The sequence below is a fragment of the Balaenoptera acutorostrata genome, chromosome 20 (assembly GCF_949987535.1).
Source record: "Balaenoptera acutorostrata chromosome 20, mBalAcu1.1, whole genome shotgun sequence".
Classification (NCBI taxonomy): domain Eukaryota; kingdom Metazoa; phylum Chordata; class Mammalia; order Artiodactyla; family Balaenopteridae; genus Balaenoptera; species Balaenoptera acutorostrata.
In genome coordinates this window covers 41,655,035-41,679,596 of record NC_080083.1, presented here as the reverse complement: position 1 = coordinate 41,679,596, position 24,562 = coordinate 41,655,035, and the positions used below count along the sequence as shown (strand labels likewise).

Below are 24,562 nucleotides of genomic sequence, written 5' to 3'. Positions count from 1 at the left end.
CTTCCCTCAACCCTTTTAACTTTCAGATCCAATTCTGTTCTTTTAGAACAGAAGCAAAACCCCCAATCCAAAAAGGGGAACTGTTAGTACAGATTTCAGCCTGGCCCCCTGGGGACTTGGTTTTCATTCTGAATCATTGCTCTTCCTCTCTCAGTCCCCCGTGAGGACCTTCATTGTCTTTTGGCAGGAGGAGCCGCGTGAGTAATTCCCCAGATGATGGCGCCCCCGCCCCCCGGCCCCGCCCCCCGACACTGAGGCCGCGCTGGAGCCCTGGCACTCCACTGATGCAGAGTGCTCTGCTGTAATTTATTATTCATTCCCTGTAAGAGAGGCTAAACCAGAGCTTCAGGAAAAAAAAACCTGCTCCAGTCTCTGGAGTGAGAACAGAGAGGCATCTGTGGCTCAAACTTCTGCTCCGAGCTGTGTGTCCTTGGCAAATTTATCTGCTCGGCCCTCTGCCCTCTATTCTCCTCTCAAAAGCGGGGGCTGTTAATAGTCTCTGCTGTGAACATAAAGGAGATAATGCAGGTAAAGGCACTTGGCACAGTGCTTACTGATTGCTTACATAATTCCTTGTAGTTCTTATGCAATAAGAATTTATTGAACACCCGCTGTGTTTATGGTCACCATCACTTTACAAGAAAGAAACAGAAAGCTTAGGTCCTGCCACATCTCCCTTTATACACACTTGGATAGTGCACCATTCAGTTGTTTCTTTTAGTCATCAAATTTGGTAACAAATGTATCGAATACCCACTCTGTGCCAGGCAGATTGCAGGTGGTTTTGTGTCCACGTGTCTCACCATTGTGAACTCTGAGAGCAGGGACCATATCTTAGTCACCTTTATATCCCTGCCACCTAACATGGTACAAGGCACTTCCTAGATGCACAGGAGAAATTATGTATGCAAGAGACGGGGCAAGCTGGTTGTTGTCTTTTTTTTTTTTTACTTATGATAAAATACACAATACATTATCACTGTAATCTTTTTAAAATGTCTAGTTCAGTGGCATTAAGTACATTCACAGTGTTGTGCAGCCATCACCACTGTCCATTTCCAGAACTTTTTGATCATCCCAAATCGAAACTCTGTACCCATTTAACTAAACTATCCCTTTTCCCCTCCCTTCTGCCCCTGGTAACCATTATTCTACTTTCTGTGTCCATGAATCTGCCTATTCTAGGTACCTCAGATAAATGGAATCATAAAATATTTCTCCTTTTGATCTGGCTTATTTAACTTAGTATGATGTTTTCAAGGTTCATCATGTTGTATCATGTGTAAAAATTTCATTTTTAAGGGTGAATAATATTCCATTGTATGTATATACAGTGTTTTGTTTATCCATTCATCTATTGATGGACATTTGGCTGGTTTCTACCTTTTAGCTATTGTGAATAATGCTGCTGTGAACTTAACGTACAAGTATTTGTCTGAGTCCCTGCTTTCACTTCTTTTGGGTATATATCTAGAAGTGGAGTTCCTGGATCATTTCGTAATTCTGTGTTTAAGTTATTGGTGAATCACCAAATTGTTTTCCTCAGCAGCTGCACCATTTTACATTCCCACCAGCAACATATGAGGATTCCTGTTTCTCCATATCTTGCCAACACTTGTTATTTTCTTTCTTTTTTTTTTTCTTTCTTAAATTATAGCTATAGCCATCCTAGTGGGTATGAAGTGGTATCTCATTGTGGTTTTGATTTGCATTTCCCTAATTACTAGTTATATTGAGCATCTCTTCACGTGCTTGTTGGCCATTTTTATATCTTCTTTGGAGAAATGTCTACCTTTGCCCATTTTTAAATTGTTATCTTTTTGTCGTTAAGCTGTACATGCTGTCATTCTGAGAGAGTGTTTTGTAAAGTTTCCCGAGAAAGTATATGCTTTCTATCAGTCTTGAGTCTTGTGTGGCGCATTCCTGGAGATTCCTGCTAATCCTGCTAGTGGCTTCCTAATTGCAGTCGAAGATGTAAGAGAGAAGGTGACAAGTAGTCTCCCTCCATGTTAACACTGGTGAGGCTGACCCTCCCATCACACACATTCTTCTCTTCTGTTCTAGGCCATGGGCATCAATGACCTGCTGTCCTTTGACTTTATGGATGCCCCGCCAATGGAAACGTTGATCACAGCCATGGAGCAGCTATACACGTTGGGGGCCCTGGACGACGAGGGCCTACTTACTCGCCTGGGCCGCAGGGTAAGGGACAGAACCTAACTTCTGGTGCTTTGGGGAGGGTTCCCTGGCTAACCTTCCATACTCTATTCTGTTTAAAAGATTAAACTCTGAGGCCCTGGATAAGCTTTGAGTAGAATTCTACATGCCTGTTTTTAACCTGGATTTTCCACTATCACTTAAAACTCTTTCTTCTTTACAGAAAAAGAAATTCTATTCAGTTAATCTTACCTCATGATATATTACTGAGTCTAGCCTTAATTTGAAAAGATGTCTGCAAAATTCCCACCTGCCCCAACGGTAGTTATATTCTTGGTCACATACATTTCGTTGGGTTTATTTGGGAAATTAAAAAAAAAAAAATTCTTCTCATAGAGCCAGGCATCCCACACCATCGTGCTTAGGTAAACCTCCTGTGGTCTGTTACCCACTCTGACCAGTGTTTTTACACTGGCAACCCCAGATGGGTCTTCCCCAGGGATGCAATTGTAGTTTCTTCTTCTCCCTCTAGATGGCAGAGTTCCCCCTGGAGCCAATGCTGTGCAAAATGCTGATCATGTCTGTGCATCTAGGCTGCAGTGAGGAAATGCTGACCATTGTGTCCATGCTGTCTGTGCAGAACGTCTTCTACAGGCCCAAGGTAGGGAGTTCAGGCCCACATTCAGACAGGGGTCAGGTGAAGTTGGGTGACATCAGCCTGTTGCCACCACAGTGCTTAATGTGGACACTTGATGGGGCCGCAGAGGGCTCCCCAGCACTGCTGGATGTTCAGTTAGTAGCTGTTGGGTGGAAAATGATCCTCTCCGCACTGCTTGCAGGATAAACAAGCCCTTGCAGATCAGAAGAAGGCCAAATTCCACCAGACCGAAGGGGATCACCTCACCCTGCTGGCCGTGTACAACTCCTGGAAGAACAATAAGTTCTCCAACCCGTGGTGCTATGAGAACTTTATCCAGGCTCGTTCTCTGCGCCGGGCCCAGGACATTCGCAAGCAGATGTTGGGCATAATGGACAGGTAACACCCGGTGACTTCTCATGTTCAAGTTGAACCTCCTTGAATGCCGTGTCTGTTTGTCTCTGTACGAACCTGTGAAGCTGTAGGCACCTGTACTCCTGCTCCTCACATAACTCTTTTCCTCCAGCTTTTCTGTCTTTGTTGTACTCCTCCCCAGGTAAGGATGCGGCTGAGAATCACTTCAGAAAGTTCCTAAGAGGGAGATGATACATTAGTTGTTGAAAATGCTCTTTGTTTACAAGCGTCTGCAACATTATTAGTTGGGTTGAATTACAACCTAAGCAAAGTGTCTGGCTCTTATGGCATCCATCTTGCCCGCTGTGTAGAGCTGCCCCTGGAAGGGCTGGAAGCAGGGTCCTGGTGCCAACTCGGGGGACCCCAAGAAGGGTGTGTTGGGTACCATCATTCCGGAAGATAGAACCTCTGAAAGCAGAATAGTCTCACATCTTTGTCCTCTCTTGATTTATTTTCCTGCTAGACACAAGCTGGATGTGGTCTCCTGTGGTAAGTCCACAGTCCGAGTGCAGAAGGCCATCTGCAGTGGATTCTTCCGGAACGCTGCCAAGAAAGACCCACAGGAGGGTTACCGGACACTGATCGACCAGCAGGTGGTCTACATCCATCCTTCCAGTGCTCTCTTCAACAGACAGCCCGAATGGTAGGTGGGCAGAGAGAACTTGTGGATCTACTGGCCCTTTGTGTTTGTATCCTCACCCACCCCCAGCACTTCCTGTTCTAATATTGCTCATATTTCTAGAGAAGCAGAAGCCTGAATTAGACACAATATCAGGCCCTTTTTATTTATTATTTATTTATTTATTTTTAGTTTTATTTTTTTGGCCGCGCTGTGCGGCATGCGGGATCTTAGTTCCCTGACCAGGGATCGAACCCGCACCTCCTGCAGTGGAAGCGCAGAGTCTTAACCACTGGACCACCAGGGAAGTCCCGAGGCCCTTTTTAGAGAAATAAAATCAAGGGGGTAAGAGCTAGGAAGGATCTTAGAGATTATCTAGTGAGGTGGTTAAAAAAAAATTGTTTTTTCAAGTAGTATTTAAAAAAAAATTGGAATCTTACCCACCCTAACATAAAACCAATTTAAAACCACTGTGCCACCATGGTGGTACAAGAGGGCTGGAGATGAAGAGCCTTGTCTGCTTGGCTTTCCCCATCCCCTTGTGGCAGCCTCTGAGGTCCTCTTCAGGGCCCTAGAGTTCTATGGATACAGCCCAGAAAACCACCCGTTTCACAGAGCAGGAAACCGAGGTCCAGAGAAGGGATGTGATTGGCTCCGTGTCACTTAAATCATTGGAACTGGCAGTTTTCTGTGGTTAGAGGTGTGCGGGCACCTCAGTATTGGGGTGTGGCTGTCATAAACAGCGACTGCAGTCTCCTCAGGGGTCAGGCAGGAGAGGTAAGAGGGTCAAATGCAAGCTCAGCTGAGGCCCACCAGGGACCAGGGTGCCGTGGAGCCGGGCCTGTATCGGAGGCTTGAGCCCTCTCTCTTTCCCCCACTCAGGGTGGTGTACCACGAGCTGGTGCTGACCACGAAGGAGTACATGCGTGAGGTCACCACCATTGACCCCCGGTGGCTTGTGGAGTTTGCTCCAGCCTTCTTCAAGGTCTCTGACCCGACCAAGCTAAGCAAGCAGAAGAAGCAGCAACGACTTGAACCCTTGTACAACCGCTATGAGGAACCCAACGCCTGGCGAATATCCCGAGCCTTCCGGCGGCGCTGAAAGGCAAGAGTCTGTTTGTCTCTTCTGCAGCAGTGGGCCAGGGCTTGGCCTCGCTCTTACTGATGAAAAGCTGATCCTGAGGATACAGCTGTCCAGTGACTGACTATCTTAACTGGGCATTTCCTAAACTTGTCTCTCATTTCTTCCCTGGTGGTAAAATAGAAACAGGGATTTACACCTGGTTTGATCAGAGCCTCCAAGCCCCATCACCCCAAGGCACTCAGCCAGGGCTCACAGCCAACATGGGAGTACACTGCATCATCTCCAAGAAAGGGGAAACTTCTGCAGCCCTCGGATGGGAAAGGGGAGTCATGAGCGTCTGGTACCTGGACTCAGTGAGGGCCCTGATGCCCTAGCTGGTACTCTGGAGGAGGGAGCCACAAAGCTCACTGAAAGTGTTGGTCCCCCTGCTTCCTGCCCCTGTCCAGCCCCTGTACTTTTGCTTAACCTCCTGCAAATATTTATTTTCTTAAGGAAACAAAATTGGTTTTCTGTGGCTGTTTCTTTTAGCTGAAAGGTTAGTGTTGGCCTGGGCTGAGGGTGGGGAGGGTTAGTATCTGTGGCTTCAGTGGAGAGTCCCCTGAAACCAGAGCCCAGGGCCTCTTCGGGCTGGGAGGTGACGCACAGCCAGACCTCCAGTCTTATCTCTCAGCACCGGCGCTGGTCCGGCTCTGCGTGGACCGCCCCGTGATTAACCACATCCACTGCACAGGCGCTCCACTTTGGGCGCCTGAGTGGTTACAGATGCCGTGTATTGAATACAGAAGGCTCTCCCTGGCCCCCTTTCCCGCCCGCCATGCTCACAACATGCAGCGTGTCCTATTTCCTTTTGAAACATGTAAGTAATGACACAACTTTCAGTTTATTTTGGTTTTATTTTTATCCTCCTGAGGTCTTTGACAAAGGGTTTTTTGGTCAAAGCCTCCCTCCTTCCACCCCCAAACTGAAAATCTACAGAACACCTCTCAGAGCCTGTTTGTGCTGCCCAGGATCTGTGCTCCTGGCTCGTGCTTGGCGGTTTTCTTCTAGCATTTGGCTGGGGATTGGCCACCTCCAAGTGCCCCTCTCACATTTCCTGAGAAGCCTCTGGGCTTGGACTTGGAAGAACATCAGGCAGATGCTGCTGGGCCAGGCTGTGGAACTTCTGGAAAGTTGATCTTGTAGAGAAGCCCCCGGGGGGTTGGGGACATCCTATGTTATGGCCCGCACTGCTTCCTACCTCCTCACACCAGTAAGTAATGATGTAAATACTAGAACTACTATACAGTGGTACGCTGGACACTAAAAGAGACCATATGACGTATTAGGATATAAAGGAATGTGGGCTGTCATTGAGCAACAAACCAACCACCCTGAAGACACAATTCAGAAACAACCCAGCAGAATCTGCTGACTGTAGGTCCCTGCCCCTTAATTGAGCTGAGTGAGCTCCTACGATTCTGAGTGTGCCTCTCAGGAAGCCCAGGCCAGCAGTTAAGGGCAGAGGATCTTTATGTGCTAACCTTTAAGGTCTTATGGGGAGAGATAGTGCAGGGACGGACCGAGGAAAGTGAAGTGGAAGCAGGGACTGGGTACCCAGCTCCCCAGTCTTAATTCCAGCCCTGGTCTCTCCAGTTTAGGAACAAAAACTCTGGGCTTGGCAGCCCGCCTGTCCCAGCTGGGTGACCAGCACTGATGGCATTCGCACCTCTGAAGTCATCGCCCCCAAGGAAGGAGGTTTGGGTTTTAAGCTGAAGTTGAAAAGGGGATGTTTAACAGGCCAAGGGTGAGAGACAGCAGGCTGGTCATCTTTCTGGGTTAGGTGAGCAAAAAGGACCCCAGCTCCATGGGTGTTCCTTGAACATCTCCCTGAAGAGCTGGGGTCATGTCTCTGCTGTGACAACATGGCTGGGGTCTGACCTTCTGACTGTCCATCAGGAAACAGCATGTAAGCAGTATTGCTGAGCCTGCCCAGAGGGAGAAGGGGCTCCCGGCCAGATTGGGAAGGAGGACTCGCCTGCTGCTCCTACACAGTGGGGCCCCTGTTTCTCTTCCTTGAACCAATATTTCCCGAGATTGAGTGACAGCCCAGGAGAGGATGTGGGTCTCACGCAGGGAGCTGGAACCTTCTCGGTTGTTAAAAGTATGCTGTTTACCCCACCCCTGTGGGAGCCTAGCTCAGGAGTTTCCTGCCCCTGCACATGTGCTGAGTCTTGTACTTGTCTGTGTGTCGGGGGACCATCCCCACGGGCCACATGTCAGCTCTCTTGCTGGGTCATGTGCCTTGGTCCAGGGTTCGCCTTCATCCATTCTGGAGCACGATTTGGTTTTGGCTGTCTCTCCTTCAGCCAGAGAATTCTCTCCAGTGTTCGTGGTCACGGTCTGGTAGCTGTCTCCTCTCGGAGCAGTGCCCTCCAAGTGTAAGGATTTGAGCAAGAGTTGTGAGGAGTGTCTCGTTACTGCGCATTTCAGAGGGCAGAGGTCACATGTCTCAGCCTGTGGAGACCTTTCCGGGACACTGCTTCTCACCTAAATCCCTGTCTCTCCTCATGTGCACCTACTGGGGACCTCAGGGTTTCCACTTGACTTTACATCTCTTCTCACCATGATAGCCTGGCTTTCATGTGCAATTAAATCATATTTTTTAAAACTTGTTTCTTAAAATTTTCTGTCTCTTGCTCTAAATTATGAAAGTCAGCACATTATGTTTTCTGTTTCTGGGGAAGAAAATAACATGGCTTTTTATTTGTGGGTAGGGTTTGAGTGGCATCCCTTTCTGCCATCTTGGCGTAAGTACTGGGCAGGGGCTGAGGGTGAAGCGTTAACGGGGTTGGGCCGGCCCTGCCTCAGCGCAGCTGCGGTTCCCTGCAGTACTGATGTACCTGGATGGAGAGCACCCGTTTTCACCTGAGCCTGGCTCCTAGGACGCTGCTTACACAGGGGCTGGGTCTAGAACTGCCCATCCTGCTCTTCCCTTAGGCACAGCCACCCCGTTGTCATATCTACTGTTACACTTCCTCTCTAGGCGTCACTTTTTCAGCCTGGCCTTCCCCCGAACCCCGAAAACTCGGCCCAGTGTTCTGGTTTCCCCCAGGAGAATCCATGGTTTCCCCTTGCCTTTTCCTGTGAAGGTCTGGCCTGTTCTTCCTCCACTGGCCAGGACCCAGGGCTCGGGGCTGCTCCAGCCTCCCTCACCCTCCCGCACCCTGGGTGCCTTTCTTCTCTCCCTGCTCTCCAGATCCTTTCCATACAAACTCTGTCCTCACCTTCAGCAAAAACAGCAACCTGGAGCCACGGCAGGAGGGGACACACAGTTGGGGTACACATGGGTAGCGTGGTCATGGGAGCAACTGTGATCACAGAAACCACAGGCCAAACTCTGCCTGAAGAAGCCCCAGGAGGCCCTCAAAGCTCTACTAGGCTCCCGTTTCCCTCAACCTCGACAGGGAGATGGCTGCAGGTGGCCAGTGGGCACTAGGCCAGATTACAAAGTACCCTTTGTCCATTATTTCGGACAATCTTCACACGATAATCCTGGGAGGGGGAAAGAGCAGGTATCACTGAGCCCATTTTCCAGAGGAAAAAGAGGTCAATTGTTTTTTCCTAAACCCATAAGGGAAGTTAAGTGTCAGGGCCAGGCCCCAAACTCTGGTCATGTGCCCCTAAGGCCAGAGCTCTTTCCAACCCCAGGTCCTTCTCCCGTGGCAGCAAAGAGGACAAAGGAGAACTCACAGGAGACGCAGGGGCCTTTATTAGGGTCTGGCAGATGTAGTGGAGATGGAGGTGAAATCCCAGGCCTGGGCCTAGGAAAAGGCAGCGGAGAGGCAGAGAGCCCTGGGAGCAGAGCCCAGCCGTCCCTCCTCCACCTGGCAAGCCCTCCCCCGTCCCAGTTTCCTCACTCCAGCCTCCCCCTGACTCTAGGAACAAAGAGCACCAAGAAGTGCCAAGTAGGACCCTCGAGGGCCACAGCTTGGAGCGGAGTGCAGGATCCAGGCTGCTGTCTCCCCGGCACGGGAGATCAGGGGAGCTCAATGTCTCCCTCTCCACCAGGATGAAGTGGGGAAGCTCCTTCTCTGTCCCCCAGAACAGAACAGACTCTTGTTCTCTGTGATGGGGGAGAGGGAGTGGGGCTTGGCCTCTAAGCAGGACCTAGGAAGAGGCCAGAGGTGGAGCCCCCGGAGGAGTTTCTGAGATGCCACCTTCACACTCGCAGTGTCTCCACTTTCCCTTCCCATCAACTCTGGGGAGCAGCTCAGAGTCTGGGCTGGAGTGACTGACGGGCAGAGGGGATCTGCTCCAAAGACATCTGTGGGTTTCAGAGTGGGAGTTTCCCTGACACCAAATTCATCTCTATGTACACAGGGCAGCACCCCTGGCAGCAGGGGAGCGGCTGCTAGGGGCTAGTAAGAGTAGCCACCCTTGGGGCCAAAGGGCTGGGCGGGGCCAGCCAGCTCTGGGAGGTAGGCGGGGCTCTCGTCCAAGTGGGACAAAGGGACTGTGTCCTCCTCACTGACGGGCCGGTCAAACTCAGCCTTGAGAGTTGGACGCTGATTGTCCGGGAAGGCCAGAGAGAAGAGGGCCTCGGGCTCGCACACAAACTTATACACGTAACGCTCGCCAGCCACCTGTGGGAAGAGAGGGCTGGGTCAGTTTGGGGGTGGGGCGAGCAGCCCTCCTCCAGGCCCAGGCAGATGCCCAGGGCACATATCTCCTCCAGCTGGTTCTTCTAAGAAGCTCCTGTTCTCTAATCTCAACCTCTCCGTGCTTTAAGCTTTTCCGTTACTATTTATATGTATCACTGTTTGGGAGAGGGAAATCTTGGGATTGTCCACAGTTCGACTTCTCTGACTGGTTCGTTGTCTGCTCCTTCAAACTTGCGGAGAATGCTCTCCTGCCCCCATCACCTTCCCACATCCACTGCCCCCCACCCCCTTTTCCTGGACCCTTAACCCCTGACCTTCTGCATGATGCCTTTCTCGTAGTAGTATCGGAGTGAGCGGCTCAGTTTGTCGTAATTCATGGCTGGCCGGTTCTTCTGGATGCCCCAGAGCCTGGCGACCTGGGGACAGGAGACAGAGTTTGGGGATGGCGATGGCAGCTCAGCGGAGGAAATGTGGGGCGCAGGTCAGAAAGAGTACTTGAGATTCTTGGTGCAAATGCTCAGCTGGCCCTGCAGCTAAGCACCAGCCCACAGACCCTGGTTTGGCAGGAATTCAGGTTAAATAAAGCAACGGTGCTGGTGAAGGCACGTGCCACCAGTTCCCAGGTCCTCTCATCTCCAGGCCCCAAAGTCGTTGGGAGGAGAGGTGGGGACATCTGAGAGGCCCACCTCCTCAGGCTCAATTAGTTTGAACTCCATCCCCCGGCCGGTCCAGGCAATGAAGTGGGCATTTGTTGGGTCATCCAGCAGGGCCACCAGAAACTGCCACAGCTGCAAGGCACCCCGGCGCTGGTAGGGCGGTCCCTCTCTGAAGGCTCCCACCCCTTCCTGCTTGATGTCTCCTGGGGAACACGGGAAACAGGAGGTGGAGGGCTTGTGCCTTCTGGTCCCCCAAGCAACCCGGTCCCCTCTCCCCAGGGGTCTCTCCAGGCCCTTTCTCATGAACTGTGATGTGATTCCTGGGGGACACAGAGGGCATGAAGGGTCACTTCTCTGACCTTCAAATTTCTCAGGGACGACGCAGACATCATCTGGGAATGGTCGCAGAGGTTTCTCATAGCCATAGCCTTGAGGAGGAAGTTGCAGGGATCACTCAGATCTGGGGGTTCACTGATACGAGACCCCAGAGAGTCCAGAGGGACTCCTGGCCAGGAGCCCCTCCCCCAAGGCACGACTCCCTCCTCCAAACTTGGAGGGCTTGGCAGGGGAGGGAGGAGGCTGCCTTACCCATGGTCCCGTCACCTGGAGAGGGCCCGGAGAAACCCTCTGCGTGAAGGTACATTGACGCATACCCAGGGACATCTGGGGGGGAAGAAAGAAAAAAGGGCGACGTTATAGGCGGCTGGGGTAGGGGCGGCAGTCCTGCGCACAGTCAAGAACTTCTTCTGCCAGCCTGCTTTCCGGTTCTTTTCCCAGAGGCCTGCCTACCACCAAATCCTAGGGGAAGTTCCCCCAGAGGGAGTGAGAAGCCGGAAGCCCTCAACTTGAGGGCGGGGCCAGAGGGCCTGGATGGCAGCAGCTGGGGCTGGGCAAAGCTGCTCCACAAGGCCCAGGATTCCAGGGAGCAGCTGTTTCCTGTGAGTTTAGGGGGAGGAGGAGGGTAGAGATGAACCTCCGGGGAAAGGGTTCAGTGTCCCAGCCCAAGATTCCCTTGGAATGGGCCGACGTCCGGTCAGCAGGGCAGGTTCCAGCCCAGTGCGGGTGTGAGGGAGGGAGGGAGGGAGGGAGGAAAGGAGTGGGGGTGGGGCGGGGGGGAGAGAGAGAACACGCATGCATCTATTTGTGGAAGAGGCAGTGGGCACACGGGGCTGTGTTTTCAGGTCTGACAGCACAGTCCACTCTATTTCATTCCATTCCACGGAATTGACACCTCCCCACCCCACCTGGAGGAGGCCCTGGTGCAAAGCCAGCCCTTCAAGTGCCAGCCCCTTCCTGCCCTACCCCCACCACTCCCACCTATGAATGAGATGGTGAAACCCGACACCTCCGGGAGGAGGCGGGAGGGTGGGCTCATTCATGCCTCCATTTTGTGAATGGAATTCCTGACTCCATTCAGAGGAAGCTGAAGGGGGAGGGGCAGGAGTTCAAGGGCATGTAACATGATCTCCTCCGGTCTACATCCTTTGAAGGTCAGCGGCAAGAGCTTCTCCCTCCTCCTTCCTCCATCTCACTGCCCGGCACGGCTCAGCCTTAGGGCCCGGGCTTGAGGAGAGGTGTTCCCTTCTGGTTCTTGCTGGGGCAGCCTGAAGGATTTGGGGCTCATCCCCCTGCCCCTAAAAGACGGGGCACCAGGAAAAGGGAAATTCAAAAGCTCTGGCCAGCTCTGAGCCTACCCTAATGTCTGAATTTATTTTTTCTAATGCAAGTTTGCAGATAAACTCAAATTTGGAGCTGGTAGCAATGTAACAGGAGACAAGGTTTTCTGGGCCTTTCCTGGGCGCTTGGGGTTTTGAGCTGAAGCTGTTTATGAACACAGCAGCTGAGTGCATCTCACTCCTGTCAACAGCCAGGTGAAACTAGAATTTAAAGCAGTCCCTACTTCCGGTCTGGCCAGGATGGCGGGTCCTTCCAACCTGGAGGCTCGGAACAGGATGTGGAAACCACATGCGAACCCTGCCTTCCAGCTGGGAACTGTGAACCTGGCTAGTTTCAAGTTCATGTTTCTCCTCATTCAAATCCCTTGTATTTTTAAGCTTCTGTGGGGACAGGGACCAATGACACGTCCTATTCATCTTTGTGTCCTCCAACTGCACACACTCATGCTCCTGGCACAGTACTTAAATCTCAGTAGGTAATTAAACCCCCAAGCACCTGCTAAATAGAAATAGGAAGAAATGACTTAACTTTCCTATCAAGTCACAAGCTACCTGAGGGCAAGGACCTGCACATCTCACTTATCTCTTATCTGAATATAAGTTTGCTGATTGAAAAGTGACAGTTCTTTTGAATCTATGAAAAGAAGTGGTAGGTGGGTGGGTTGAATGTATGAACTGGTAAATGGCTGGGAAGGTAAAAAAAACTTGTGGGGAGACATTCTGGGTTTAACGGAACTGATCACATGCCACCCGACCCAGCAATCCCACCAAAACCCTTCCATCCCCTTCCCGGGAGCATCTCTTACCTGAGTCGTAGGAGAAGTCCATCTGCTCCTGTTTGATCACTACCCCCGCCCCTGGGTACCTGTGCCCATTGACTCCACCCTGGCCCACTGCCGGCTGGCCGGGCTGGCCGGCCTGTTCATACAGGGGATCAAGGTATTCCTGCTTGAAGCTCTGCTGGGGGTAGGGTGGGCAGGGTTCCGACAGCTGGTGTTGGTAGGGGGCTGGGAGAGGTTCCCGGCCCCCTCCCTGAGAGGGTGTGAAGGAGTGGCAGATATCCAGGGGCTGCTGGAAGACAGAGCTGGATGTGGTTGGATGGAGAAGGAAGAGAAGAGAATATTAAACGAAGCCCTCCTTGTGCCTGCCGCTCCCAGAGCTTACAGAGTGGGCTCCAGTTGGGGGGGTGGGGGGGATGGGAGGGGGGGATGTCAATATCCCTTCCTCCCTACCTCCCCCCATGCCAGGTCTCTTAAGGGCAGCGAAGAACACTCAGGGATTGAGAAAAAACTGGTGAGACCTGGTTCTCCTTGTCACCTTACCTATGCTCCCCGAGGTACCCATGGCCAGGGTGGGGCTGGGAGGTGCCAGAGGATCTCAGGAAACTCCGTTGTTCTGCCCGGGGAAAGGGTTGCAGGGGCGACTGTCCGGGGGCACCAGGGGCGGGGGACTTGATGGCGATTTGTCTAGGGGGGTCATAGGCACTGGAGGTGAGGGGGAGACAGGGGTGAGGGGGCAGAGAAGCTGGGCGAGCATCTTTGAACGCTTCACTCCCTGGGAAGTCAGGTCACAGGGATTATGGGAGAAGAGTAGAGGGTGCCGGGAAAGGAACAGCATGAGCCAGACTCAGCCCCAAATGAACTTTTCTTTCTCCTTTCTTAATCCTGAAGCTGGGTGTAATCTTTAGAACACCTCTCCCCAGCCCAGAGCAGCTGGGCTGGGTCAGACAGCAGCTTCTCCAGTGGAAACACTCTGCCCCAGTCTTAACACACATCCCTTGAACCCCCTGCTGCATTTTTCATCCTAACTACTCAGGAAATCCTGAGCTATATTACTCCATTACAGGAGCTAAGAAATCCTGAGCTATATTACTCCATTACCGGAGCTCGGAAATCCTTTCTGTCGTCTAACCTGCGTCTCAACTGCTGCCATTGATCACAGGTGCCCACCCCCACCCTCCATCCAACCCTTCCCCAGGGCGGGGTTGGGGCTCACCTGGAATAAAGGCACTGCTCGCCATGGTGGTAGGAGAGGGACGGCTTCCTGCTGCAGGGCAGGGCCCGCTCTGCGCGGGGACTCTGGGGTTCCTTCTTGATCCTGGTCGTGGGGCTGTGGAAAGCTACTGTGGGGGTCGGGAGAGGCAGAGCAAGGCCAGAGAGTGTCACAGGAGAGGCAGGAAGAGCTGCGGACACTTTCTGCTCTTTAAGGATCAGCTGGGTGCCAGGACAGCCTCACCCCCCTTCTCTGGATCTCCGTCGTCAGACACTTCTAAGAACAGTTTGGCTATTTACATTATGTGTAGTTTTACACCTCAAGCTAATGTCCAATATGAACCAAAGAAACTGTCTGAAGTTCAACATTTAATGCAATCCCCCCACCCCCCAAACACCTTTCTAGGAGTGAGCCCCTCCAACCAAAGGCCTGTGGTTTTCCTGACTGCCCGCGAAAATTCCAAGGGAGAAAAATGTTTTCTTATTTGGGGCTATGAAGAATCTTTCTTTTTCTGGTTAAGGTTGGATATTAGCCCACTTGCCTGTCAGCTGACTAGCATCATACACATGCTCCTAATTATCTGAGAAGAACATTGGCCTTTCCTGTGGCCCCTGCTGGGTTCGCCAACTCCAGCCACCAGGCTGAGCGGCAGAGTTGGTTCCAAGGCAGTGAATGTGAGAGAGTCAAAACCTGCAATATTTGTGCCCTGTTTCATTTCATTGAAGATAGTTGAGAGCAAAGTATCTGACATTAAAGCAGGGTTTCTCAACAGTAGCACTAGTGACATTTGGGCCAGATAATTCCTTGTCATGGAGGCTATCCTGAGCACTGTAGGATGTTAGCGGCATCCCTGGCCTCTACCCACTAGATGCCAATAGCACCCCACCCTCAGTTGTGACAACCCCAAATGTCAACTGACATTGCCACGTGTCTCCTGGGGGGCAAAATCGCCCCCAGTTGCATGAAAGTAACTTAGAATGGTAGAATTGGACCCTGCTGCACTGGTCCAAGCCCCTCGTTTCAGAAATAAGGAAATGGAGGATCACAGAGATGAAGTGTCTGCTCCAAGGTCACACAGCTAGGATGGGCAAGCCCCGATTTGAAGCAAGGTCTTCATCTCCCAGTTGTTGCTTGGTCTTTGAGTCCAAACCCAAGAATGGGCAGCCCTTCCCTTCACCCTCTTCTAGAGGACAGAACAAGTTGATCTTTTGTGATTCTCTCCCTATGACTCATTTCCTGCCCTCCCCTACTCCCCATTCCCTCTACCCAGGGCCCCCTACTCACAGTTTTCTGAATGGAAATCAGGAACAAACTGCTCATCACTGTCTGGTACCTGAGCTGCAGAGAGAGGCCAGAGGTGAGGCTGGGGTGGGGGCCCTGGATGGCAGCCCCTGGCAGACACCATTATTGCAGCCCTGCAGATTAGCACCAGCCCGAAGCGGGGAAACAGCTTTCCTAGGACTGAAGGCAACTCCACCCCAGGTCCTAGCGGCCTCCATCTCTGGGCTCCATTAACACCCTGGAGGGAAGGCTGCAAGTTCTCAGAACCCGTCTGAGCAGATTCCAGAGTTTTGTCCTAGGTGCTTTGTCTTTTTTCCCTCCACTTTTATGAGTGAAGACAGCCCTGCCCCTCTGAGTTTACAAAGCTCCCTCAAAGCTCCCAGCAGAGTCACATCTGGGGTGGGCAGGTACTATAAAAAGTGAGATTCTGTGGACTTAGAATCACATGGGAAGATTCTGAATCTGGGCTGGACCCAGGAATCTGCCTTTTATAGAACCTCCCGGGTGAAAGGTAGAAATCTAGAGCCTGGGAAAGGAGATGGAATGGAAGAAAGAGAATGGTTCAAGAGAGGTGATAAGAGGATGACAATGGGAGAGGAGGCTGGGGACACTGGCAGGTCATGGTGCCTTATCCCTTTGATGTGCAAGTAGGAGAGAGAGAAGGGCTTGCCAAGCTTGGAGCTCTGAGGAGCACTCCCAGGGTGCCAGCGTGGGTCGAGCTGGGTTTGGGGATTAGGCAGGAAAACTAAAATAGAACAAGAGCTCATCCATGGCCTCCAGACTGGATATCCGGGCTTTGATTTCTAGTTCTTATCCTGGCCTCACTAACCTCTTCAGGTGCAATACAGCTGAGCACCTCTCCTGACCCCAGAGTCTTTGCCCACTTTTTGCCCCTCTCTCAAGAATAAATAGATCACAGCAGGAAGGGGAAGGGTAGACACCGAGAGGGACTTCCTATCAGTCTGGGAAGAGAGTGGCTTGAAGATGAAGCAATGGAACCCATGGAGAGGGGTCTTTTGTTCCCTGGAGACTGCTCTCAGATTGGACAATAGGAAAACTCATGGATAAAATGACTGGAGAGTTGAGAATGGCTGGTAAGGGTGAGGGATATGAGGAGATGGCTGGAGATCACTGCCACTCGTTCTAGTCTATACAGGACACGCTCCAGTCTCTATGGCTACCCTCCTGGGCCAAGGCTCCATCATTTCTTCCTTGGATTTCAGCCACGACATGTTATCAGAACTCCCAACATCTACTCTCCCCAAAACTGTCAGGGGATCTTTTTACAACAGAAATCCGATCACTTCTCTCTCTTGCTTAAAGCATGAACCCCAAACTCTTGCCCTTGGCCTCTGTGGCGCCCAAGTTTCTGGCTCTTGCTTACCTCTCTCACCTGCCTCTCCTTGCCTGCTACTCTCCAGAGCTCTGGTCTCCTTTTGGGTCCTCAAACTTGACCAGCTTGAACCCTCTTCTCCACATCTTGGCCTGTTTTTTTCTGGCCTTTGAAGTGTTAGCTCACTTTGCTATCTCAGAGGCCTTCTCTGACCACCCAAACCAAAGTGGTCCCTCCTGGCTCTCGATCGCATCCCTGTTTTATTTTTTCCCTAGCACATATGACTACCTGAACTTATTAATTTACATACGTGTAATTTATGTGTAATTTATTGTCCATCTCCTCTACCAGAAAGTTAACCTTGCTGAGGGCAGGGGCTTTGTCTGTCTTATTTGTCTGACTCCCCAGCACCCCTCAAACAAGGTCTCGTTCAGAAGAGACACTCAATGCATTATTTGTCAACTATATGAATAAACTACAATGACTCCTTGTCCTCAGGCCGGTGAGAGCCAGCAACATGGGCCTGGGAGCAAGAACTAAAGAGATCCTAACCAATCAGCCCTTCCCTCCCCTTTAGGGCTCCCCCTCTCCACCACCAGGTAACATTAGAGGCAGGTCCCCTGAAAAGCACATCTCACAAGGGATGCTTTAGGCTGTGATCAATTGCTTGGCAAGTGGATTCTTCACCAACTTACTTTAAATATCAGAGGTATCAAGTGCTTTAAAATACACATTTATGCGGGGGGGGGGGATAAATTGAGAGCATGGGATTAACAGATGTACACTACCATATATAAAATAAACAAGGTTTTACGGTATAGCACAGGGAACTATATTCAATATCTTGTAATAAACTATAATGGAAAGGAATAAAAAAAGAATATAGATATACACATATATACATGTATAACCAAATCACTTTGCTGCACACCTGAAACTAACACAATATTGTAAATCAACTATACTTCAATAAAAAAATATATAAAATAAAATAAAATATACGTTTGTAGGTAGGTGACTTCCTGACAGAGGGAACCCGATGGCTGAGGGGTTTAAGAATCAGGAACCACTAGCAGCTGAAGAACTTATGAAAGAAAAGTAAGCATAGGACAATCCTAAAGTGATCAAATAGATCACTAGGGCATGAAATCCCGTGGCAAAAACAAATAAACCAAAAAACCACACAGCACATCTTTTCAGGAGCGCAACTAGGGCATAAAGGCAACCATTCCCAAACTGGGCCCAATAGAGAATCCTGAGAATCCCGGGGCATTGTTAACAACAGATTCCCCTTCCCCTCCTCCGGGGATCCACATTCCATAGGCCCAGGGTGGGGGCCAGGCATCTGTATTTTAACGCACGCCTCTGGTAGCTCTTAAGAATAGGCAGGTTTGGAAAACCGGATAAAGGGAAGGGTGCAAAACCTGCTCAGCTACCCAGGGGTGCAAGGCCCAAGCCCATCCCTGCTGTGCCCTCTGGCCCACCCATAGACAAGACCCCCAAAGTGGCAGGGTGGGGATGATAAGGGCAAGATGGACAATATTTCCCTTCCTGCTACCTGGGCAAGGAGGGTTCCAAGGGTGGGGGAGGCAGAACACGGGGGAGGCTGACACACACAGGTCTGCCTCTGGGACTACATTAACTGCCAGTTTCCATGGAGGTAATGGGCTGGGGGCGTCTCCTGCTGGCGGCACAGACCAGGTCCCGTGATGCTAGAGAGCCCTGGGGTCATCTTGTCTTTCCTCTTGCCTCAGGCCTGAAGGTTTGACCAGAACCCCCAGTTCCCCCAGCAGTCCCAGAGGAGGCCCCCCCGCCCCGCAGCACACTGACCACACCTCAAAAGAGGTGGCACCATCTTCATCCCAGGGCCATGAGAAATCAGCCAAGGCAAGAAGGGGCTGTGCTGGGAACCCCAGTCCCTGCCTGGTTCCTCCCCAGAACACCGGCTTCTCCCAAAGGGGCGGGACAGGGCTTCAGTCGCACAGAGACTGTCAAGGATGGGAATAGGAACAGTAACATGGAGCCTCTCATTCCTGGAGAGCAGGAGAATTTCTAATTACCGTGTTTGGTCTTGAGTGTCAGCCACTCTGTATTTGTTGACCTGGCTGAGCTTTGGCTGCCAAGCCAGTGTGCCAGGGTCTGCCCCCAACTCCATCCTGGCACTAAGGTGGAGTTTATCTGCCTGGGGACATGGCACATGATTAAGGAGGGGACGGAAAACGTGCCAAGCCAGCATGATGCCCAGAAAGAGAGAATTTTAGGGAACATCCCTCCAATTGGGGGGGGGTCAGTAGAAGAGAAGGGGCTTAGGGGCCTCCCAAGCTGGGCTCCAGGAGAACTGGGAGGTGAAAATCACCAAGTAGCTAAGCCCACCCCAGGCAAACCACCTGCCTATACGATATATGCCCCATCACCTTCTCTCCCTCCTAGGGTGCAATCACAGGGTGAAGGGGTCTCTCAAGGAGCCCCAGGGGGAAGGGGGGCCATTCCCCGGAGCTTCTGCTCCATTGTGTCACCACTGGCCTCATCTCTCACCCTTACCCCGCCCCCACCCTGGCAGTGTGCTGGAAGGAACCAGTTCTCTATCTACGGAGGGGACATTTGTCCCCACGAGCCTTCTGGAAGGGGAGGAGACAGAAAGATGTAGAAGGAGGCATTGTAGCTAGGAAAGACTGGGGGAGGGGATTAACCCCATATCGCCCCACAGACAGGCTGAAGCACCAGCGTGCACACACGCAGATTCACACACACCCTGATACCTTTTACTTCACGGCAGCACACGGATGAAACACATCCTCCATGCATACCCTTCCCACACAGGTTCTCTTTTTGGACTTAAAAATACGATGAGGGAAAACCAAGGGGCAAGGGGGCTGAAGACCTTGGGGAAGATTTGGGAGCAATGATTCTTATGACAAGCGGAGCACAGACCCACCCCTTTGAGAATCTCATAAAAGCTATGGATCATTCTCTTCCTAGAAAAATTCACATTCCTTTGTGTATGGTGTACACCCAATAATTTTATACACATATCAGAGGGCACAAGGACCCCTGCAACCTATCCACCGAGCTTTTGGGAATCCACCGACCCCGTTATGGACCCCCGCCTCATACAAAGGACATACATGACCCAGAGTCAATGTTCCTTACCACCAAAGAGACCAACGTCATTGTCTCTGAGGGTTCCTGAGGGCTCCCGACAAGCCCGGAAAGGAACCCTCGTCCAGAAGCGGCACATCTTTAACCATAGCCAGACACAGCTTGGGCTCAGCCTGTCTGAGCCTGGGTTTCCCTGCAGTAGCCTGATTCTTTCTCCAGCAGCTCAGCAGATCCCAGGCACCCCAAAAACAGACACACCTTCTTAGCCTCACTTCACCCCCACCCTCTCCATCTAGAAAACCTCCAACCCAAAGATGTCTGAGCTGCCTCTACAGAGCCCCACTCACCCTCCCCCTCAATGTTGCACGGACACCAGAGGCCGCACCCAGAACCGCCTCCGCCAGAATCCAGCCTGGTGTTCCCCCGAATTCTTCACAGCCTCTTCCACACTTCAAGGACCCACTGCGTCTCTCCACATTGGGGCTTTAGGGGGAAATCAAGCTGAGGGAGGTTGGGCTCTGGCCTCCAGTCCCACGCGCCCCACCACTGGCAAGTTTCCAAAGGAGCTAGTCCCTCCCTGCCACCCCAAAACTCCCTCTGGGCTGCAGGGGTCACTGACCTGGTGGGAAGAGGCAGGAGAGGAGGCTGGGGTGGTGCTGGGATGGTGCAGGGGGACAGGGCCCTGGCAGCTGCATCTGTCTCCGCAGAGAGAGTGAGAAGGAGCGATCGGCCTCAGCATCCCCCCCTCACGCCTGGCCATCCATCGCCAGCTGGGAACCTGAGCTGCTCCCTCAGAAGGAAGGAGAGGGAACCAAGGAGATCCCAGCGGCCCCCCCCACCTCCGTCTTGCGATCCCCACCCCCACCTCCCCACCCACTGGATTTAAATGTACAGGGACTTCCAGGGCAGCAGCAGGAAGCACACACACTGGCTGTCACACTGACACATGCAGATAGACACAAGTACAATTTCTAGACCCCCACCGCCAAGGGGTGGGGCTTCCAAGGTTGAGAGCAGATGAGAACGTTTTCCTCCCCTTCCCATTCCAAACCCAGCTGCTTCCAAAATGCCACCCTCTGAGCCTACCCCTAGGTCACAGCCCCGGGAGCTGCCCACCTGGGGAGCCTAGGGACCCTCAGCTGACAGACGAGGAGCCTGGCAAGCCAGACAGAAATCAGGCTTTGGGAAAGGAAGTCTTTAAGAGACGGTGGAAACCGACACCGCTGCGTTCTTCAGCTCCAGCCCAGCTCCGGAACCTCGAGCGGAGGATGGGAGGACTGGGCATAGCTCTGCATGTAACTCACAGCTGGGCACACAGGGCTTGCAGAATCGGGGAAGACAAGATGTGCACAATCTCCCCCAGAACCCCCAGATCCCTCCAGCACCCACGAGGCCGTTCAGCCTCGAATTCCACAAAATGTCTTGAGTGCCTGCTCTATGCTAAACAGTCAGTCTGTTAGCGTACATATTTGGGGGACACCACAGTCATCAAGACAGATCTAGTCTCACCTAGTCAGGGGTCTTTCTCTTCTACCCCAAGGTTTTAAAGATGGCTCTAGAGGAGCTGGGTTTGAGTTTAAAAAAATCGTCAAAGATACCCAGTTGGAGGGAAGGGGAGATCCCAAAGAAGAGAAAAGCCCTCAAGAAGGGGTTCCTAGTGCTGTAGTTTCTTGGTTTTCAGTGTTACACTGAAGGGACCCTCAGATGGGGGTGTTAACCCCTCCCTCTCAGAGACTGTCTAAACACCATAAGCCTCCTACCTGCAGCCCCACCGGCGACACCCTCAGGCCCCACCCAAACACACCAAGGAATCCAACCAGGAGACCCCCCTCCCCAGAACACACCTTGCTACCCAGAGGAGGCCTCGCTATTGACCCCACCCCAGCCAGCTCAGAGCGCACCCCACCCCCACCCCCAGCAAACTGGAGGGGCAATTTGCCTGGGGAGGGAGGTAGTCAGGAGGGAAGGAGGCGGGAGGATCAGTTGCCATTAGAATTACAATCAAGGCTGTTTGAGGGAGAAGCCCTGGGCTGCTTTGCCAAAGTGCGGCAAAAAAGAATTATTTAAACTTTTGCTGTTCTTTTGGCTCAAACAGTAAATTGTTTGGCGCTGCGGGCTGGGAAGAAGAGAAACCAAGGGTGTAACAATTAATGTTTTGGCAATTCCAGAAGGCAAGTAACAAATGAATCTCTCCTTCTCCTCCTCCAGTTTCTTAAACTCCCCACTCCTGCAACACCCCAACCTACACCTCGGCCTGGCGGCTGGTGCCAAACAAACTTTGCAAATGAAAATTTCAACCAGGAAAACGGGCCTGGGGCCAAGTTCCATTCAAATAGGCAAATACCCCACACAATGGTCTGATTCATCCGCAGGCCTAGTTACACAAGCCTGGCTCAGGGCAGAGAAAATAAATATCAATATAAGTATCCACGCTGGGAGCTGGAAAGAGTGGAGAGGCAGGGGACTTGGGGAAGGGGCCTTGGAGAGGCCCTTGAGGCCGAGGAGAGAGGAAGCGGGCTAGGCTGGAATAGTAGGGGGAGAGAGCATTCCCCACCCCAATAATAGTAAAGGTCACAAAACCACTCACCTTCAGCAAGCCACGTCTCCTGGAAGTGACTTAGATCCTGGAATAGATCTGAGGGGTGAATAATGGAATTGGAGAAGGTGAGCTGGAGGTGCTGGTGAGAGAGCGGGAGCCCTAGCGAGCCGGATGACCTCCCCCTTGGGGGTACTGGCAGATAATGACCAGAGTCCCTTGGAGGGCGAGTCTTTTTGGGAAAAGGGCGGGGGCTCCAGAGTCAGCCCTCGGGGTGTGTGAGGTGGGGAGGGTAGCGGTTTGTCTCTCTGTCTCTTTACCTTCGGAGTCGGGGGGCGGCAGGGAGCCCGGGTCCATGAGCTTCCCCTGCGGGACCATCAGCGCTTCGCGCAAGCTCCCATTTCCGGGAGATTTCTGCGGAGAAGGGGAAGAATGCCCCCGAGTCACCCTGAGGCCGCCTGGTCTGGGGGGCGGGGCTGGGGTCTCGGGGTGACTCAGGGGCGGGCAGCCCTGAACCCCGTTGGGGCCGCTGGGTGGGTAGGGGCGGGGTGCAGGGAGGGGGCGGGCGTGGAGGCCGGCGCGGCGCTCACGCTGCAGAAGGTGTAGGGCACTTGCTGGTCCAAGTATCCGCCTTTCATCCTCCGCTCCATCCGGCCGCTCCCTCCGGCCACACGGCCCGGGCCCCGCGCGGGGGCAGAGACCTGGGGGCGGGGGGGCTGCGTTCGCACACCGTCTGGGGGAAGGCAGCGAGGTGGGGGTGGGGAAGGGTGACCGGGAGGGGCAGTCGCGAGGCTCTGGGTCCGACGGCAAAACTTCTCCGACTCACTTAGGCGATGGGGAGGTTTCCGCCTGCCGAGCTTAGCGCCGCCACCACTCCCCTCCCGCCAAAGGAGGTCCCACCTGCTCCTGGGAGCCGGGCTCGCCGTTTCGGCTGCTTTCTGCAGCCCTGCTTTGCCCAGGCTCAGTTACATAAGACACGTACGTGTGTGTGTGTGTGTGTGTGTGTGTGTGTGTGTGTGTGTGTGTGTGTGTGTGTGTGTGTGTGTGTGTGTGTGTGTGTGTGTGTGTGTGTGTGTGTGTGTGTGTATGTGTGTGTGTGTGTTCGCTCGCGCGCGCGTGTGCGCTGGCGCGCGGAGGAGCAGGCGAGGAGCGCACCATTCGCACACCCACAACTCTGGCGCCCCCTCCAACCCTGAATCCCAGCGTCTCCCACCCCCTGCCCTGGAATCTGCGGAGGCGGCGGTGGGAGTGTGGTGCATGTTGGAGGCGAGGCTGGGAATCGCAGACATTCTCCCTCCCTCTCCCTCCCGCAGCCTCACCTGAGGCCCGGGCGTCTGTGCTGGAGCAGCGGGGGGTCCCGAGCATACCCCGGGACCCCACTGAGGGCCGCGGGGCTAGGCCGGAGCGAGGCGGCCCCGGCCCCGGGTCCCCCGCGCACCGGCTTGTTTTCCGGGCGCCGCCGACAGTTGTGAGCCCGGGGGAGCCGCTGATTGGTGCATTTCCTTCGCCTCGGCCTCGGCTCTCTCTCCCCCCACCCCTTTCCCTTTGTTTCATTGACTTTTGTGAATGAAACCCCAGGGCCGGGCTCGCCCGCCAATCCCGAGACTCGCCCGGCCGAGCCGGAGGGGCGGAGTTTCCCAGCCGCGGGGGCCAATCAGAACGCATGGGCTGGCTCCCGGCTTCATTCACCGCTTGGGCTCCCATTCATCAAAAAATAAACTCCTCGCGGCCGGAGTTCATTCATAAATAGCTGAGAGAAAACGGGGGAAGTCGAGGACCCGACGGCTTCTCTGCGGGACTCGGCTGTGGCCCTGAGGCTCGGCTAGCACCTCCGGCTGGCGTCTGCACACATCTCTGTGAATCTGCGTGTACGTGGGAGTGTGAATCTATCTGTGTGTGCGTCCTTGGGGGAGGCGAGCGGACTTGCATGCCCAGAGGAAAAATAATAAAGAGCATTTATGAAGCGCTCTGCTTCCACGTGCTCATTTCATTCCCATAAGCTGGCGAAGGGGTTCTATTTTTTCCATTTTACAGAGACTGAAAATGAAAACTCAGAGAGGGGCAGTGGCTTTGCGGAGGTCACTCCGTCAGCGCGGCTGGGGTTTGCAGCCCGCAATCCCCAATGTTCTCCTGTACAGCCCTTTGAGGCCACAATTAAATGAATTAAAGCTATGTGACAACAACTGATACACAGTAGGCGCTCAATAAATGTAAGCTGGCACGGAATCCAGGCTTTTTCTCAAGGGTCTGTTCTCTACATAGCTGTTCTGTGACCCACTTTCTATTGATTGCAGCAGAAACTAGAGGCCCGGCATGGACCTCTGAAAATGCAGTTCTCTCTCCGCCATCTTTCCTCTTATCCTGAGAGCAAACACAGGGTATGAGGGAGCAAAAGCCCCAAGGGATCTGATGATCTGGGGGCAGGACTGCTTTCAGTT

General features: G+C 52.8%; 2 protein-coding genes across 7 annotated transcripts in view; one reads left to right on the top strand and one right to left on the bottom strand.

Moving 5' to 3' along the window:
- Positions 1–7,562, top strand: part of DHX8 (DEAH-box helicase 8) — a 30,141-nt gene extending 22,579 nt beyond the window's left edge. Inside the window, exons 19-23 of the mRNA XM_007180246.3 lie at positions 2,065–2,202; positions 2,690–2,818; positions 2,997–3,193; positions 3,672–3,851; positions 4,710–7,562. Coding sequence (XP_007180308.1) covers positions 2,065–2,202; positions 2,690–2,818; positions 2,997–3,193; positions 3,672–3,851; positions 4,710–4,929 — 864 coding nt within the window. The 3' untranslated portion in view covers positions 4,930–7,562. The remainder of the gene's footprint in view (positions 1–2,064; positions 2,203–2,689; positions 2,819–2,996; positions 3,194–3,671; positions 3,852–4,709) is intronic.
- A 1,074-nt stretch (positions 7,563–8,636) lies between these two features.
- On the bottom strand, positions 8,637–23,644 carry ETV4 (ETS variant transcription factor 4). 6 transcript variants are annotated; one of them, XM_057535824.1, is made up of 13 exons: positions 23,444–23,644; positions 22,715–22,825; positions 22,445–22,538; positions 22,176–22,223; positions 15,160–15,213; positions 13,879–14,005; positions 13,206–13,367; positions 12,690–12,967; positions 10,796–10,870; positions 10,567–10,635; positions 10,238–10,410; positions 9,866–9,967; positions 8,637–9,533 (listed from the first exon to the last, which is right to left on the bottom strand). In XM_057535824.1, exons 2-13 carry the CDS (start codon positions 22,772–22,774, stop codon positions 9,309–9,311), a joined length of 1,467 nt encoding a protein of 488 aa, XP_057391807.1. In that variant the 5' UTR covers positions 22,775–22,825; positions 23,444–23,644; the 3' UTR covers positions 8,637–9,308. The 6 variants fall into 6 exon arrangements, with proteins under 6 accessions (XP_057391807.1, XP_057391808.1, XP_057391809.1 ...); XM_057535825.1 differs by having other exon boundaries at positions 13,206–13,349; XM_057535826.1 differs by lacking the exon at positions 22,715–22,825.
- Positions 23,645–24,562: the final 918 nt, after the last annotated feature.